At 43.0% G+C, this 17871-nt stretch overlaps 1 protein-coding gene across 12 annotated transcripts in view; it reads right to left on the reverse strand.

Moving 5' to 3' along the window:
* The window catches only part of FRAS1 (Fraser extracellular matrix complex subunit 1), a 552940-nt gene that overhangs the window by 158899 nt on the left and 376170 nt on the right, over positions 1 to 17871 (reverse strand). For all 12 annotated transcript variants that reach the window (XR_007477155.1, XM_049709348.1, XM_033406458.2 and 9 more), the window contains 6 exons: positions 14143 to 14295; positions 13772 to 13918; positions 8144 to 8290; positions 5251 to 5391; positions 4179 to 4319; positions 2304 to 2444 (listed from right to left, as the gene is read on the reverse strand). Coding sequence is in view for 11 of the 12 variants with exons in the window: in XM_049709348.1 (XP_049565305.1) it covers positions 2304 to 2444; positions 4179 to 4319; positions 5251 to 5391; positions 8144 to 8290; positions 13772 to 13918; positions 14143 to 14295 (870 nt within the window). In the remaining variant the exon portion in view is untranslated. The remainder of the gene's footprint in view (positions 1 to 2303; positions 2445 to 4178; positions 4320 to 5250; positions 5392 to 8143; positions 8291 to 13771; positions 13919 to 14142; positions 14296 to 17871) is intronic.

The raw sequence follows: 17871 nt of genomic DNA on the forward strand, positions 1-17871 counted from the left end.
TCCAGAATATATAAAGAATTCTCACAACTCAATAAATGACAAATAACCTAATTTAAAAATAGGCAAAGAATCTGAATGGGCATTTCTCCAAAGAAGATACACAAAAGGCCAATAAGCACATGAAAAGGTGCTCAACATCATCTGTCATCAGGGAAATTTGAATCAAAATCACAAGATGATATCACTTCATACCTACTAGGAAGGACAATAAAAAGTATTCCTGAGGGTGTGGAGAAACTAGAAATCTCATATATTGCTGGTGGGAATGTAAAATGGTACAGCTGCTTGGGAAGACAGTCTGGCCGTTCCTCAAGCAATTAAACATACAGCTACCATATGATCCAGCAATTCCGCTCCTAGGCATATACCAAAGAGTATTGAAAGCATATGTCCGTACAAAAACTGGTACACAAATGTTCACAGCAGCGTTATTCATAATAGCCCAAAGTGGAAATAATCAAAACAATCAAACATCAATTGATGAATGAATAAACAAAATGTGGTATATGCATATGTTGCAGTTATTATTCAACCATAAAAAGACATATTGATATACGTTCTAACATGGAGGAACCTTGAAAATATCATGCCAAGTGAAAGAAGCCAGATGTAAAAGGCCACATATTGTAAGATTCCATTTACATGAAATATCTAGAGTAGACCAATCTATACAGACAGAAAGTAGATCAGTGGTTGCCAAGGGCTAAGGCAACAGGGCAGTGGAGAGAGACTACTAATGGTTATTGGATTTCTTTTTAGGGTGATGAAAATGACCTGGAATTAGACAGTGATGATGGTTTCGTAACACTGTGGATATGCTAAAGACTCATTGTGTACTTTCAAGGGTGAATTCTACGGTATGTGAATTATATCTCAGTAATAATAACAATAAAGAATCACACAGGGATCTTTTAAAACAATCCTGATACTTAGGCTCCACCACCAGAGATTCTGACTTAGATGTTCTGGGGTGGGACCTTAGTGATTTTACAAGCTCCCCAGGTAATCCTAATAGGCTGCCACATTTGAGAACCACAGTCCTATCCTAATACATCTGTCATATCCGACCATCAGACCCACCAAGGGCAAGAAAAGGGTCAAGTGTCTGATACCATTTGTAAGGACAGCACCAGTTAATCTACCATGAAGTAGGATTATCAGTGGCTTACTCAGAATTCATGTGAAATATATATGTTGTTTTAAAAATTTATGATCTCTGTCCATAGGAAACATCTGATGGATGAATTAGGATTTCCGACCTTGATATGGAATTCATCCTGTCTCCCGCAAGTCGTTTTGCCTGGACTTTAACCGGTAGCACTTCTTCCTTTTACAAGTAGGTCAGACAGGGCAGTTTAGGAATGTCAAGCTTCAGGGGGACTACTTCTAACGTAAAATTACTCCAATGAAAGTTGAATTCATTTTCACAAGTTGACTTGTATTACATCCCAAGTGGGGTAAGCTGACTCTCAAGTATTGTACTTGGGGTTTCCAGAAGGATCCTAATGAAATAAGCCAAAGATATCTTCTTCCATGGGAAGTCTTAATATCATTAGAGGTCAGAGATATAGACATGAAAAATATGATTGACTGCAGGTGATAAAACATGATGCATGTTATTGATGAAGGACACTCAGAAGCCAAGAGATGCTCAGCTGTAATGTAACTCCCAATCCTCGTTCACCTGTAAAAGTTTTGGGGTTCAAAATTAAGCCTGAATTTAAATTTGTTTCTCTTTGTTGTTTAAGGTAAAGTGCCCACGGATGTGTTGGACAAGACTAGCTCCATTCCTTAACGTGTTACCTAATTCTTAGTGGCAAACAGAGCGGCTTGAAATCCATCCACTTCCAACATGTGAACCTAATGGGGCAAGCTCCTCACACTATTCATTAATTACTTATCATTTATCTCCAGTGTGTGCACAAAGGATGCATCATTGCACCCTGGCATAATAGCTCTACATGTGTATATAAATATAATAAATTTTATCTGTAAGTATAATTTTCTATAACGTGGCTGTAGTTCAGGAACACAGCTAAGTTTTATGCCAAATTTCTGATCTGATAGCTCTGATTTTTAAAGCACAGATTGCTTCTTTTTCCCTTCCAAAGATCTTAGAAGTTGAATTTTCCCAATTTTCCATGTTCTATAAACAGTCCCTTATTCCATAGCAGCACCAGGGGTTTTCCGAGAATGGAAAGCCTGCATTTTGTACCACACGAGCCAACTGTATCTGCAAACTCAGCCTCCACGTGGAGAAATTACAGGTGACTTCACCAGAGCATCGGAGGGGAAGCACTTACCAGCACATGTTTCATTAGAGGAGTGGGCAGGGAAGCCGGGAACACACTTGGCAACACAAAGGCCACTCTTCAGAAGGAACCCATGGTCACAGAGGTGACACCGGTCTCTGTGGCTGCACTGCAAGCACCCCTGGGGGCAGGCTATCGAAGAGAGGACACACTGAATGAGGCAGGACAAAGGCACAGGCCCCCAGAGGGGGCCACCAGTGATAAAGAAATGAAGAGTGGGAGCACAGCAACATATGACCCCCAGCTGCAGCAAAAGAGAATTCCCACAGTTCCCTGCAGAATTTCACAGAAATGAAATTTCCTACCCTGCAAAGGAAAGTGAACAGGAAGGAGCACCCTTGCTTTCCACACTATGACCTGAACATGTTGCACATAAATGGATTGTTTAAAAAGTTAACAATACTGACTTGTAAGGGAGGCAGCTCGTAGGGATTAAGAGCATAAGCCCTGTCGGGTACTGTTCCTCTTCTACCACTTAATGGCTGCTGAATTTGGGCAAGTTGTTTAACAGTCTGTGGTGCAATTTTCTCATCTTAAAAATGGGGATAGTAATGGCACCTAATGCAATGACTGTTGGTTGGATTACATGGGCTATATATAACGCGCAGTGACTAGAACAGTATTGGGCACACGAAAGGACTCAAATGTACTACTATCACTGCTATTCTTATTTTTATTATTATTCTTATTCTTTTTTTTTTTTTTTTTTTGCGGTACACGGGCCTCTCACTGCCGTGGCCTCTCCCGCTGCAGAGCACAGCCTCCGGACACGCAGGCTCAGTGGCCATGGCTCACGGGCCCAGCCGCTCCGCGGCATGTGGGATCTTCCCGGACCGGGGCACGAACCCGTGTCCCCTGCATCGGCAGACGGACTCTCAACCACTGCGCCACCAGGGAAGCCCTATTATTATTATTTTAAATGCATGTGGAGAGCAAGCTATTTAAAAGACCATAGATTATTTCTTTGAATCAAGTTAATAAGCTTCTATAAATCAAGTGTTTACCGCCTAATTATTCTGCTTCCTCAGTTGAGATGCTGTTATAGAGAGGTGGCACAGGCTAGTTGAAAGGGCCCTGAATTAGAATCAGAAAATTTGAGTTTAATATCTGACTTTATGTTACCCTGGTTAATACTCTTAAGGCTCTTCCTTTTTTTTCATTTGTAAAACAGGATTCATAGCGTCTGCCATATTTTACTAAGTCATTGTGAATGTTACATGAGATAACGCAGATGAAGGAAATTTGGGGAAATATAAAATGCCATGCCTAGGTAATGGCATTATTATTAAATATCAGGTATTCTTTAAAGTGGGGCACACCTTACCAAGTTTTGCTGGAAATGATGAGAACAAACTGAGGAAGCTCTTGTGAATAACTCAATGGACAAGGAGATTAAGACTTTGGGTTTAACTTTAGTTTAATAACAAAAGTTCAATGTGTCTCACTAAATTGTCCCCAGAAATCCTACTCCTCAAGGATATTATGGCAATATCAGGGTCACTGGTAATTTAGTCTACGCACTGAAAACCCTGGGCCCATGCCAATAGGGCTGACCCACTCTTAATGGACACCACACCTCGGTTCAATATAAGCTTGACGTTCCATGAAATATTGGCTTTGTTTCCATACAGACCTTTAGGGACAATATTGATTTGTGCAAGAGAATTATTGGCCTGCACTTCCGTATTCTATTTGGCTAGCCATTGACAGATGTGCACGAGAAGCCATCAATTACTTAGGCCAAACTCCCTGGGTTTTCATTCTGCTCCTAATTCAGATTCTCCTTGGTAACCTGAGAATCAGCACAGCTGGCTTCCTTGCTGCCCTCACTTCTTTCCAGAGAACACAGCACTGTCTCCAAGTTACCTGTGCATCTGCGGTTTGAATGATCTGCAAAGTTCCCCTTCCCACATTCCTGGACACACTGGGCTTCCAAGAGGAGAAATGGCGCTTCACAGCGGGTGCACTCATGGGGGCCTTGGCACTGGAGACAGTAGCTGTCACAGCCTGGAAGACACAAGTCAAGTCGACAGGAATGTGCATGGCTTTCCAAGGGGCTCCTCCATCGCTCCTCGTGATGAGGCAGTACAACCTGGTGTGCTGAGCAAAGCAGCAGACTGGGAGTAAGGAGCCTGGCTTCCAATCGTGACTGCCGCACTTACCAGCTGGGTGACTTGGCACTAGTCACTCCACGTCTCTGAGCCTCAGCGTTCTCTCCTATAAAATGCAGAGAACACACTGCCCCACCCAGTTCCTTGGATAAAGGTCAAATTACATAATGAAAAATACTGTGCAAACTATAAATTGACAGATATCAGCCATTATCGTTATTAGTAACTAGTCCTTGACTCCCTGCACTGCTTCACTGAAGGGTCAATCTTTCCTGACTAACCTGGTCGGTCCTCAGGGTATCACCCAAGGATGCTCCCGGGAATGCTGCCTGTGCCCTTTGGGTGGGCATTCCAGGGTGTGAAGATTTTGTGGCATTAAAGTGAGGCTGAAGGGGGTACTGAGGCAGAGAAAGACGACGGTTAGACATACGGTATTGGGAGGGTCGTGGGAGGGCAGATGGTGGGATAAGACATTCTTTCCATGTGCTCAAATGACGAGAGCATGCAGACCTCTCCGTCTGGAGCACAGGACTGTTCAAGTTTTAAAGAAATCCAGAACTAATGGTCAAACCATATCTGTTTGTGTGGCCATATACCTCCAAGATTCCCATGTGGATTTCAAATTTAGCAAATGTTGTACTGGGGCATGGGAGAAGGAAAGAGCGGATATTTGCATTAGAACAAAGAAAAACTCTTAGGAAAGAAACAAGAAACTGGATAAAAAGCCAGAGAGGAAACTGGCCACAGGCTCCTTCTCATGAGGAACAGTAAAATACAGAGGGGGCAGAAGCTTGGATGAGCATAGAGCAAGGGCTCCAGACACTTACTCTTGCAGAGGCCTAGGTCCCGGTAAAATGATGGTGAGCAGTGCTCCACACAGGCCCCATCCTGGAGAACATAGCCATCCATGCACTGCAGGCAGTCTGTCCTCAGAGGCCCGTGACACGCATTGCAACTCCAGTCACACTCTAGAAAGAAAGTTCCTTCGATCAGCTTCCTTTCTGTCCAGCCTCAGCCCCAGAGACTAATTTATGAGGACACTGGCTGCAGCTGCATGGGGTGAGTGAGGACAACAGAAGAGATGGATAAGTGAGCTCTAACGAGGCTCTGCTTGTAGTAGCCCGAACGCCTCTCTGAGGTTGAGCGTTTCCTAATTACGTTAGACATGGTGCGTACAAGGATCGCTCCTTCATGCAAAGCCTGCTCCAGGGAGTGGCCTATTTGCTCCCACAAACCTCATCTGACCTCCTCCAAATGCCAATAGGTAAAGGATGTCAGAGACTCAACGAAGACTGCATCTGCTTTCTCCACTGACACCGGCCACCTGACTCTCTTCCTCTCAAAAATCAGGCGTTGACCAGCACAACAGAAAGAACCAATGACATTAGACTTACAAGGGGTGTAAACGAACTGTCCAGAAATAAAGGAGTTCCTGAAATAACAGATATCATTTAGAGCAGAGCTGACTCCTTCACATGTTCATTCACTGAACAAGCACTGATGGGATGTGTGGCCCTGAACCTCGTGTGGCGGGTGTAGACCCTGCCCTCAGGAAGTTTATGTTCTAGGGGCTCCCAGCCTTAGATGCACACCCAAGTAATTCAGGGGGGTGGTTAGAAATACAGATCATCAGGTTCAACACCAGAACTACCGAGTCAGGCCCAGGAAGACAGGGTGCTGCGGCTACTGTTTTTGTCATCGTGATTATGCTAGTTGTTGTGGCTGTCGTTCTGATGGCCCAGGCAATTTGGACGGGCGATTTTGCAGTCATAAAATGCAGAGTTCTAGCTAGTAAGGTTAAGTCCTTCGTGCATGGAAGACGGGACAAAACAGCAGGATTAAGTACTTGGTTTTTTTTGTGGTACGCGGGCCTCTCACTGTTGTGGCCTCTCCCGTTGCGGAGCACAGGCTCTGGACGCGCAGGCTCAGTGGCCATGGCTCACGGGCCCAGCCGCTCCGCGGCATGTGGGATCTTCCCAGACCGGGGCACGAACCCGTGTCCCCTGCATCGGCAGGCAGACTCTCAACCACTGCATCACCAGGGAAACCCTAAGTACTCGTTTTTGAAGTCAGGTAAATCTGTATTCAAGTCGTGGCTTTGGCACTTTTTATCTGCATGTCTTGCACACTTTCCTTAAGCTTTTTGAGCCTCAGTTTCCTTATCTGTAAAACAGGGATAAGAATAGCACCTATTTCATAAGGCTACTGTGAAGATTAAATGGAATAATGAATTTAAGGAACTCAGCACAGTGCGTGGCACACAGCAGTTTAATAAATGTTTGCTGCTGAACTGGTTTCCTTGGAGAACGTATCTCCACTCGGCGCTGCCTCACCCCACCGTCCCTCTCCTCTAAGAAGCTGGGGAAACCTCTCATTAGTCACCTTTCTCTCTCTTTGATGCAGTATTTCTAAGTCCCAAAGAAGCAGGTAAATGTGCACGACGGTACACGTGCTTCCAAGAAGATTTATAAAGTTAATCTCACTCATTTATTTGACTGAATCAGTCCTGAGGGAAAATGACTAAAACAGAGCCTTGAAAACTGCCAGCATAGTTATGAAATCATTTACAACAGGGAGGATTTGTGATAATCTTGTTTTTCACCACAGACTGACAACCACTGGTTAGAAGGGAAAAACTAGAAAAGGTTCTGTGGTCTTGAGCACAGCAGACCGCCTCAGTTAACAACCAAGTACAATTTCTCGGAATGGAATGTAAGTAATTTTGCAAAACCTTAAAGCACCCCAGTTTTACTTGACAGATGTCTGACCTCCATCTCTGAGCCCTAGCTTCTCTGGCAGAATTGGAAAGGTCGGAGGGGTGGGTGGGTGGGTGGGGAATGTGGAATGGAGGAATGGAGAAGGGAAATGGAACAGAAGCAAGGGAAATCCATCCTTTAATTCTGTCTTTCCGCTTGCTGGGTCCTGCCATTTGAAGAGCATAGGCTCCAATAATGTTAAACACTGGAAAACAAGGTAAAAGGTAGTACTCGGTTTTTGACAATGCTTGCTTATAAACTCCCGGAGGACAGGGGCTGTGTCTTCACTCATTAAAGTATGTTAAGCAAGAGATGAACAAATCAGACACAACGCCTGTCCTCATTAAGCTTAGAGTCTGGCAGTCTAGAGTTGTAAATGCAAACGCCTACAGGGCCCAGGAAGGCGATGTAAATCTTTGAAATAGGGCTGGTGTGATAGGACAGGGAATGGTGGGCACCGTGGCACCCTTAGGAGATCATGTTCAACCCAACAGAGACGACAGCTACTCATCAACCTACTGCTGCACTGTGGGAATGCAAACCCAGTACTACCAAACCTTCTGACTTTTTCAAAAGAGACTGAAAATCTCAATTTTTGTATGTGAAGTCTTCTGATGTTTAAAAGGCAAAGAATTAAAAATTTTAAAACGCTGTTAAATTCAGTGGATCAAAAAAAAAAAAAAAACAAAAAACAAAACCACAGACCCCTGTCTTGGATTAAATACAACCTGAGGGTTTCCAGTTTGCCATCTCTGGTCTAGTTACTAAGACCTGGCATAATATCTAGTACATGGTAGATAGAGAAAAATATTTGCTTAATACATACATACATACATACATAATGACTTTTCATCAGAGAAAGTCTAAACATCTGATGACAGTATTTTCCCAATGTGGGAGCAGACTTCTCTAGTAAAGGGGCATCGACAAGTAGAAGACTCGTGCAGTTCTGGAAAAGCTTTACCTTTGCATGTCTTGGTGGAGAAGTCAAGATAGTACTGTGGGGCACAGCTCTCATGCTGACAGTCTCCAAAGAGCAGGACCTTGTTTGGATCTCGGCAGGAGGTACAGCTGGCCTGTGAATCACAGCTTCCACAATGTGGGTCGCATGCTGAGCAGACAGGAAAAGAAAATGACCAGATGATTACAATTGCAAATACTGAAGCACTGGTCAAACCTAGACAGATGCTGCAAAGCAACAGAGCCTCCCTCCAACCTATTTTTTAATCACGGCTCAGAACCCTACCCTGCGATCAACAGAACCAGAAAATGTTAATCTTGTTTTCCGAAATCAAAGAGGGTAATTTTATTTTCCAGAGAAGATAAATTATAAACCCAAGAACAGAAACCCCACATCCAAACTGCCCTGTGACTCAGCAACAGGATTAATTTATACTTATTTGAAGATCTCTGGAATAATAGTCCAGAGTGTCCTTGGACCCTTGCTTCTTAAGGAATCAGGGCCCCTACAGTTTATGATGTAGGTCCAGATTTTTGTCTGATACCAAGATTAAAATTAGGCAGCAACTTATTTTGGAGCTCAGGAAATCCCGTATTTTAAGATACGAAGGACTTTAAGGTGACCTGGCTTACTGACTTACTCAGTTGTAATTCTTAGCAGTCACTTAATTTAGGCATTCAGGGATGATCTCCAAATCCGGTCATGCTCCCATCTCTGCCTGATTCAACAACTAGCATTTCTCCATTGACTCAGTTGTTCATGCTAGAAACCTGAGAGTCTCTCCTGGCACCTCCCTTTCTCTCACTCCTAATTCAATGACTTACTGGATCTTATTTGTTTGAACTCTCCTATATAATTCTCAGAACCTTTTGCTTTTCTCCACATCCACAGATGCCAATATGTCCAAGCCATCATCATCTCCTCCTAGACCACTATCATAGCCTCCTAATTGGTTTGAGTCCCTTGCATTCTATTTTCCATATTATCTGTAAGAGTGATTTTTTTAATTCATACTTCTCAGGTGTCAGAGGACACTTTCATCTATGAGCTCATATCTTTCTTCAGGCCTGGAAAAATTCCAGCCATCATTTCTGTAAATATTGCTTCTCCATCATTCCCTCCATTCTTTCTACCTAGAAATCATAATACACATATTGGAATCCTCTCAATACAATCTCCAAGTCTCTTGTCTTTAACTCTTATTCATTCTTCAGCCTCTTCTTCAAGAAGGACTTCCCTGACTCTCCAGTCTGGAACAGGTCTCCCAGGTACTGTTCTTACACCTTTCATTCATGCCATACATAAAAACGTTCAATTTCAGCGATTATTTACCACCCGTATCCTTTAGAGCTGTAAGCTTCATGAAAGCGAAGACGAGGTTTCTGTTGTTCCTTGCAATAGTCCCCAGCACCTAGCTGGTTATCTGTAATTTTGTTGGTGTTCAATAAATACTTGCAACATAAGTGAACGAAGCCAGATTTTGTAATTACATATACTCAAGCACTAGCATCTCTGCCTCCCTCTAAAATTTTCTCTCAGCATGTGTCAGAGGAAAAGTCTAGAGAGTGATCATGTGAGTTTTAGTGCTAAAGGATATCAAAGTGTGTGGCACAGTGCAGAAAAATGACCTCCCTCTAAAATAAAAAGAAATTCCTTTTGTTTCACCTACAAGAAAAGCCATTGGTATAAAATATTTGTTAGAATATGTAGACTTGTAATTAAAGGTCCTAGGAAAATTCTAGACTGGATTTTCAAACAGTTTGAAAATATTAGAAAAAATATTTTTATTGGAAACTTATATGAGACTAAACTTTTATCCTTTTGGGAGGTAGGATTTCTACACATGTTGTATCTTAATTTTGCCGAAGGGTTTGACAAAAACCCTAAATATAAACTTGTGAATACAAAAATGAAGTGGGGTCTACCAGCTGTAAGTGGATTTGAAGATGGTTGAAATACATACTCAGAAAGTTGTCAGTAAATCTTTGTAATTGGAAATGAATGTCTTTAGTAGAGTATTATGATGAAGTCTTAATTTCTTAGTTGGCCACTATTTTTATTAATTACTTTAATGAAAACAAAGAAATTATGCTAATGATATTTAAATATGACACATACACTTACATAGGATACACGCATAGTTAAGTTTCACCAGCTGAAAGAAAAACTTAAACTTATTTTGGCCCATTGTATCAATAAACTAATCAGACGAAATAAGCTAAACTGTAAGTAAAGTCTTGCATTTATGTTCTATAACCAATTGTACAAACAGAGGGGACAGAAGCCCTGTTTAGAAAGCATTATTATAAAAAATGATCTAAGAATCTTAGTTGATTGAAAGCTTACTAAAAGTTGACATGGTTACTAAAGAAACTAACACGATCTTAAATTGAAGAGCCTTCACGTAACCTCGATGTCAGCTGGACGCCCTGCTGGACACGGAGCTGCAAAACAAGGCCCCTGTACTGACAGCTGAGGGTTTCTTGTAGTTTACTTCCTCAAGCTTCTGTCTGCCTCCGTGGTCTTGAAGCCTTCCATGAAGTCTCATTCCCAAAGCATAACTCAGCTCCTTCACTGACTCCCAAAAGAAATGGGGTCCCGCCGAGCATTTGGAAATGTTAAAAGACTATATGGAGGATTTGGAGGGATGCAGTGGTGTCACACTAAGAAGCAGGGGGCTTCCATCACTTCTCTTCGAACGCTTCTTCCTCTTTAATCGAACCCCTCAGCCGTCTCCAAGGCAATCCCCAAGTGACCTTGTCTCACTCAAAGTAGTTCTGCACATAACCAAACCCCTTGGGTTCTAGCTTCCCCATTCAGAGGAGGGTGGGTGAGGAGCCTTCTCTCCCTCTTACAATATTCAGACCAGAGGGTATTAGTCTTACTGCAGTCACGTTGGTGTGACAACGTCTGGAATAGCAGGTGCAGCTCTCCGAGGTCAGTGACCCCATGGAAAGAGCTAAGAGGACAGTGAAGAAGGGACCGAGGGGACCAGAAAGCAGTGAGGGAAGCAGAGATGTATTGATACTTTAAATATCGTTCATTGAGGAGGAGGGAACCTCACAGCCTATGACGCCCCGTCTCCCTCCCGACCTCTGAGACGGTCCCCCCTTTCTGCTCAATACTCCACTGACTCCAGTCCTGCTCAGAACAGAGAAGTCCAAGCTAATGTCAGACTTCGGAAGGGAATCGTGTGAATGAGGGAGGAGCCATTCTACACTGCTCCAGAAGGAGGCTCTAGGGCTGATGAGAAACAGCCCTCATCCCCACCGATGCACCTGGCTTCCTTCCTCATCTGTAGCAGCCCGTGAGGGGGTGAGAGAGAATCTCTGCCCTGGGTGCAAGGTTGGCTCAGGTGCGCTGGAGTCTTCCTCCTACTCTAGGGCACTACGGTTTCAAGTACTGAGAACCTCATTTATCATCTCTTCTTGAAAGTTCCTTCTCAACTGGTTATCCTGAAATTTTAGAGCTCAGTACGCAATTTCTAAAGGTTCCTGTAATCAGAATCTAGACAGCTCTGAAGCTCTTACTTTCTTCTATAATATGGTTATTAATGCCTCCCCTTAATGTTGATTATATTTCCTTAAAAGCCCTTTACTGCACAATTCCTAAAATTGTCAGGCCTATAATTGTCTATAATGATGAGCAGTAGAAAGGGACATTGTGAATTTTTTTTATGTATTAGAAACTCAAATAGCCCAACTTAGGGGCATACCTTACCTTACTCAGTCTTTGGATGAAGGAAACCTAAGCTTTAGCAAAGGACTAAAGTTAGAAGATGCTTAATTTAACTGAAATAGTCTATAAAATCTTATTTACATGGTAGCATAGCAAATGCATTTGTGCAGAGCAGAAGCTTCCCAGAAGAGAAATACTTCAATGCAACGTATTTTTGCCACCTATAAGCCATATAAGGGATTCTGTTTTTTTCTTTTGAACTTTTATTTCTGTGATTCCACTGCAGTGAAGAGCCTCAAATATCTAAGTCACTACTTCTACACCAACACTCTTTTGCTCTTGAATAGAATATGCAAGTGTTTCATTCGTGTCTCTTGTTTTACAGAATCTACAGATTCCGGCAGACAGTTGATGTATACCAAGCAAAGTTTTTGTTACAAAAGTAAAAAAAAAAAAAAACCAAAAAACTCTTTTCATGGATCCAAAAGGGATTTTTATCTCTGGTATCTCAACAGATGATGCAAAATGGTGGGTTCCATATAACTTCATTTCAAATGCAAATCGTTGCAAGAATCTCCATCAATACCTATCCATACCATCTCCATAATACCTATCTTTGTATCTATAAAACATAAATATCTTTTACTGCTCGATTTGCCTCTCATTTCACATGACGATGATGATAACAACAGTAGCTATACTGAGAGCTTATTCTCTGCTAGGGTCTGTGCTAAGTGCAATAACGTTAGAGGTAGGCACTATTATAATCTCCCTTTTATAGAAAAAGGAAACAGGCCTAGTGGTTAATTCACCTGCTCAAGGTCACAAAGCTAGTTAAGTGGCAGTTAGGATTTGAACTTTAGTTACCTTATTCTAGAGCCCACTCTCCTAACCATTACTCTATAATTCCTTCAACGTGGTACTTCCTAGGACAGAAAACTGAAATATCAGTACTGTATTTGTTAACTGTCATTTTCAAAATGAGAAAAGTATACCACAGTTTTTTGGCAACTGACACTTTACTGATTGAAATAAAGTAAGCTGCCTCAGCCTATTTCAAAACTGTTCCTTCATCTGTGAATCACTTCCTAATTTTTTTTCCACCCAGATTTGCCCTTGCCCTAATTTATCCTAACTCTTTGTTTGTGCATGACTCAGGTAATTAATCATATTTTAACTTATTTGAGAACTAAGACATCTATACAAGTAACTTTCATTCAAGACCAAATAAACTACTGTTTGGGCAGAAACTGAATCCTTTGTAGCATATCAAGCCTTGCATACTGTCAGTATTTAACAAATACATGTCAAAAACAAATTAAACCCAGAGAAGTGCTGAGGTTCAGGCCTTTATAGTAGAATGAGCTCCACTCTCTGCTTAGGATCTTGGAATTGGATCACTGAGAGAAACCACAGGAATAAACTAGACTAACAATTTTATGATTTTAATGAGGTAACTAGAGAACAGAGAGGTTAAATGACTGACCCAAGAACACACAGCTCCTCTCTTGCAGAGGAGATCCCTAGTCCGGCACTTCCAATTAGGCCCATATCTGAGTTATAATCTGCTAATGGCATCCATATGCTTTGTAGATTCATTTTCTTTCTTTTCTAAAAATAAAGGCTACCAGGTGAAAATATGGAAGCAAAAAATCCCTGTTTCCTTCAATGACTCCAGAAGAGCAGGAAAGGAGAGAAAGTTCATTTTTTAAAACTTACGCTGACAATGGGCTTCCCTAGTGGCGCAGTGGTTGAGAGGCCGCCTGCCGATGCGGGGGACACGGGTTCGTGCCCCGGTCCGGGAAGATCCCACATGCCGCGGAGCGGCTGGGCCCGTGAGCCATGGCCGCTGAGCCTGCGCGTCCAGAGCCTGTGCTCCGCAACGGGAGAGGCCCCAGCAGTGAGAGGCCCGCGCACAGCAAAAACAAAACAAAACAAAACAAAAAAACTTACGCTGACAAGTGTGGTTGTCATCGAGATAGTGCCCTGGGAAGCAGGCAGTGCTGCAGGTGCCAAGATGGGACAGAACGAGGTCGGTGTCACATGAGGAGCAGGAGAAGGGTCCTCTGCCCCGGCAGGTTCTGCAGGAGTAGTGACATTCTGCAGACGGAAGAGACATAAAGAGAACCTATGAAGCCAAATTCCCCTCCAAAGCAGCATCCCAAGAGCCGTTAATAAAAGCCCCAGCCCAGAGAGCATTAGCTGGTCTGGTTTATTGCCCTACAGTGTGCTTCCTGCCTCTCTCGGGAAGTTCCAGCCTTCTCAGCTATTGCCCAAGAGAAGCTCATGGGGCACGGCAGCTCCTGTGTCCAGCACTTACTCACTTTTACAAGCTCCTCTCTCTGCGAAGTATCCAGAAGGGCAATTGGGAACACAGCGATCTTCTAGCAGCAGGTACCGGGCATTCTGACACCTCAGGCAGACGCTCCCGGTGTTGTCGAGGTCAGCTGCGCAGTGCTGGCACAGAGGATGGCAGTCTGGAGAGCACATGGGAGCACAGAGAAGGCACGGATGCTATGAACACAGCGTCTCATTTCTACACCAAAGGGTAAAAGGGACTGCAATGACCACTGTTGCAGCACAGATGGCTGGAGAGTAGCGCAAAGGCAGTATACATCAGTAAAGTAGAAGCTTGGGACCTGTACAGATTGCGTGTTTGAGGTTTTTAGCAAATGGCCAGGCCCAGCACAGCAACTGAGTTTTCATCCCTTTCCGACTGAACAACCTTCAGGTCCTAGGGCAGCATGTGATAGATACTTGCCAGGGGGTATAGAAAGAACTATCAGATAACAGAAACAGTTCATCATATCAGCATATCCCCCGAGAGCTCCCAGAACTCGGGTACCGTGTGCCCGTCATTCACAGAGCTCCTAAGCTGTGCTCAGAGGCCCCACGAAGCTCATCTCCCCAGTGTGGCCTTCCAGAGTCAGCAAACCAGCCTCAGGCATTGGTGGGGGGGGGAATTAAGGTTGGTTGATAATAGAATTGGGGGGAAAGTTTAGTCTTTAACTAGAGGTAAAGTTACAAAGAGCTGAGTTGGAAAGTCATTTTCATGACCTGATACACAGTTCACAGAAGCTGTTGTATCAGTTGTGATTAAATCTATAGGGCAAATTATCTGGGATGGGCAGCACTGTCTCTTGTTCTCACCCGTGTAAGAGTCATCCTTTAATTAAAGAACTTGGTTGTGTTCAGCTCCCCATATAGGTGAAAAGCCCTCTGTCCTACCTTAAGTGGTAATAATGCCTCAAATCCCATTTACCATCCTCCATCCCAAAGGTGGAAGAAAAGCCACAAATCCTGAATTACCCCCCAAAATGAAAAAGGAGTAAAGACCTAGGAAAAGAGAAGAGACTTCTGGTTATAGGTCCTGTCCATCTTCCCCTGTAGGATTCAAAGCACTGTTTGCAGTTGCTAAAACACCATTCAGCGGCCACATAGGTCTTGTTTCATCCCAGTCTTGTAGATAGTGATTTCTAGCAATATTTAGACTAAAAAATCCTTGTCAATAAAACAGATTACCTGTCCTTGAAATCTGTTAAAACAGGTCTTTCTCTCCATACCCTCAGTGATACACTTTCTTAATTGCTGATCACCTGAGACGTGTTCTTTGCCAAAGAAGAGATCTCAGTCCCATACCCAGCGCCCACTCATCCGCATGAGAAGCCTTTGAGACCTCTAGCCATTCCAGAAGTTGAACCCAGAGTGTCCTCCGCAAAAATCCTCTTTTAGCAGCACACAAGTGAACAGGCTCCGACCTTTCTCTGAACTTCAGGAGTTTCAAATTACAGGCCGCCTTTTGCCAATATTAGAAACAGTTCTTGATATCCGAAGAGGCAAATTAATCCCCATTATAGCCCTTCAGTAAATTATAAAGGAAATGATGGCTGTATTGAGAGAAATCTGATAAGGAGGCTATTTCCCCCTGACTTAGTGTACGGTTTCCACACAATGCCAACCTTTTTGTTTTCCTTTTCCTGTGCTTTCCTCACAGTGCCAGGAGCACTTTGAAAGTTCCTGGAGCAGGTGGAGGTAACTCGGTTTTACGATTACCTTAATGAGTGGGTACAGGTTAGAACTGAAAACCCAGGAAACATGACTGATTCAAGGCTCCATTATTTGAAAAGTCTTGGCCTCTTCCTCTTTAAAGCCAGTGCTTACAGAGAGTGTGGGGCTCCGGCATGCGTCAACAAGATCCGCAGGTGTGCAGGGGTCTAAAAACTGGTTGCATCTAACTGAGGCTTTCTCTAGTGTACAATTAGAGGAATGAAAAAGAATAATCACCAAGGGGATGCTTTGAAGAGAAAGTAAGCAGATCTCTGGAATATTGTGTGGGTACAATAAATAAATATTCATGGATTTGTCCGATCATGGGGATCTCTAGGAGCTGTTTAAATGAAGCGTGTGATGTATATTAATTACTTCTGAAGGCACCTAGAGCTGGTTTATGGATGTTCCTTCCCGCTCTCATGGCAGCAGCTTTGAAGCCCTTGCTCCTCTTCCCTGGTCACCAGCCCACGCTGCCCACCCTTCCACATCCTACCCGGTTATTTCACCTTCTACTTGACTCAGCCCATCAAGCATGAACACCTTTGATTCTTTCCTGCCAAACCCTTTATTTCATTTCATCTCCCCTCACAGGATGAAATGGCTAATTCCTCCACCCCCATTTTTTAATCCGATTTTCAACATTATTTGAACATTACGGCAACATTAGTGCATCTTTTACCCCCATCTCTCTTCGTTCTCCTCGACCTCAACCTCCAAACATGCTCCGCATTACCTACTCCCCACAAAGTTTTTCTCAACAACCTCCCCATCTCTTTTCTTTCCTTCACCACCCAACTTCCTTGCCTCCCTAACTTCTCACTTCACTGTAATCTGCCTTCAACCTCCACAATTCAACTGTTGTATTGCTCTTGAAAAGGTCTCTGACCACCTTCTAATGACCAAACGTAATGGCCTCCTCTAATTCCTAACCCACCTGAAAGGTGTGCAACACATGACACTTCGGATCACCCCCTTCTTTGACCTTCTTTCCCATCTCAGCATGCTTTATCCTGGTGCGCCTCTTGGTCATTCTCTGCCTCTGAATGCCTGATAAGTGTAGAAATTCCTTACAACCCTTAACTTCTTCTATCCTCTTAAGTCTCATTCTCTGGAGGTCTTAAACCAGACATGGCTGTTTGCATCATTTTGGTATACAGCTACCAAAAGCCAGTGGAAAGGGCTCAAGAGTTACAGAGACAGAGAATGGGAACTGGTACAGCCACTGTGGAAAACAGTATGGAGGTTTCTCAAAAACTTAAAAACAGAAATACCACACGATCCAGCAATTCCACTTCTGGGTATTTTTCTGAAGAAAACAAAAACACTAAATTGAAAAGACATATACACCCTTATCTTCACTGCAGCATTATTTATAAAAGCTGAGATATGAAAGCAACCTAAATGTCCATCAGTAGATGAATGGATAAAGAAGATGTGGCATAAATATCCAATGGAATATTACTCAGCCATAGAAAGAATGAAATGTTGCCATTTGCAGCAACAGGGATGGACGTTGAGGGTATTATGCTAAGTGAAATACGCTAGAGAGAGAAAGGCAAACGCCATATGATTTCACTTAGATGTGGAATCTGAAAAGAAAAACAAATGAACAAACATAAAACAGAAACAGAGCCATAGATGGAAAGAACAGACAGACAGGTGCCAGAAGGGAGAGGGTGGGCGGGATGAGTGAAATAAGTGAGGGAGAATAAGAGGTACAAACTTCCAGTGACAAAATAAACATAGGCAGACGCTCTATGACATAAATCACAGCAACGTCCTTTCTGACCCGCCTCCTAGAGAAATGGAAATAAAAACAAAAATAAACAAATGGGACCTAATGAAACTTCAAAGCTTTGGCACAGCAAAGGAAACCATAAACAAGACCAAAAGACAACCCTCAGAATGGGAGAAAATATTTGCAAATGAAGCAACTGACAAAGGAGTAATCTCCAAAACTTATAAGCAGCTCATGCAGCTCAATATCAAAAAAACAAACAACC

Source organism: Orcinus orca, chromosome 4, assembly GCF_937001465.1.
Source record: "Orcinus orca chromosome 4, mOrcOrc1.1, whole genome shotgun sequence".
NCBI classification, from domain to species: Eukaryota; Metazoa; Chordata; class Mammalia; order Artiodactyla; family Delphinidae; genus Orcinus; species Orcinus orca.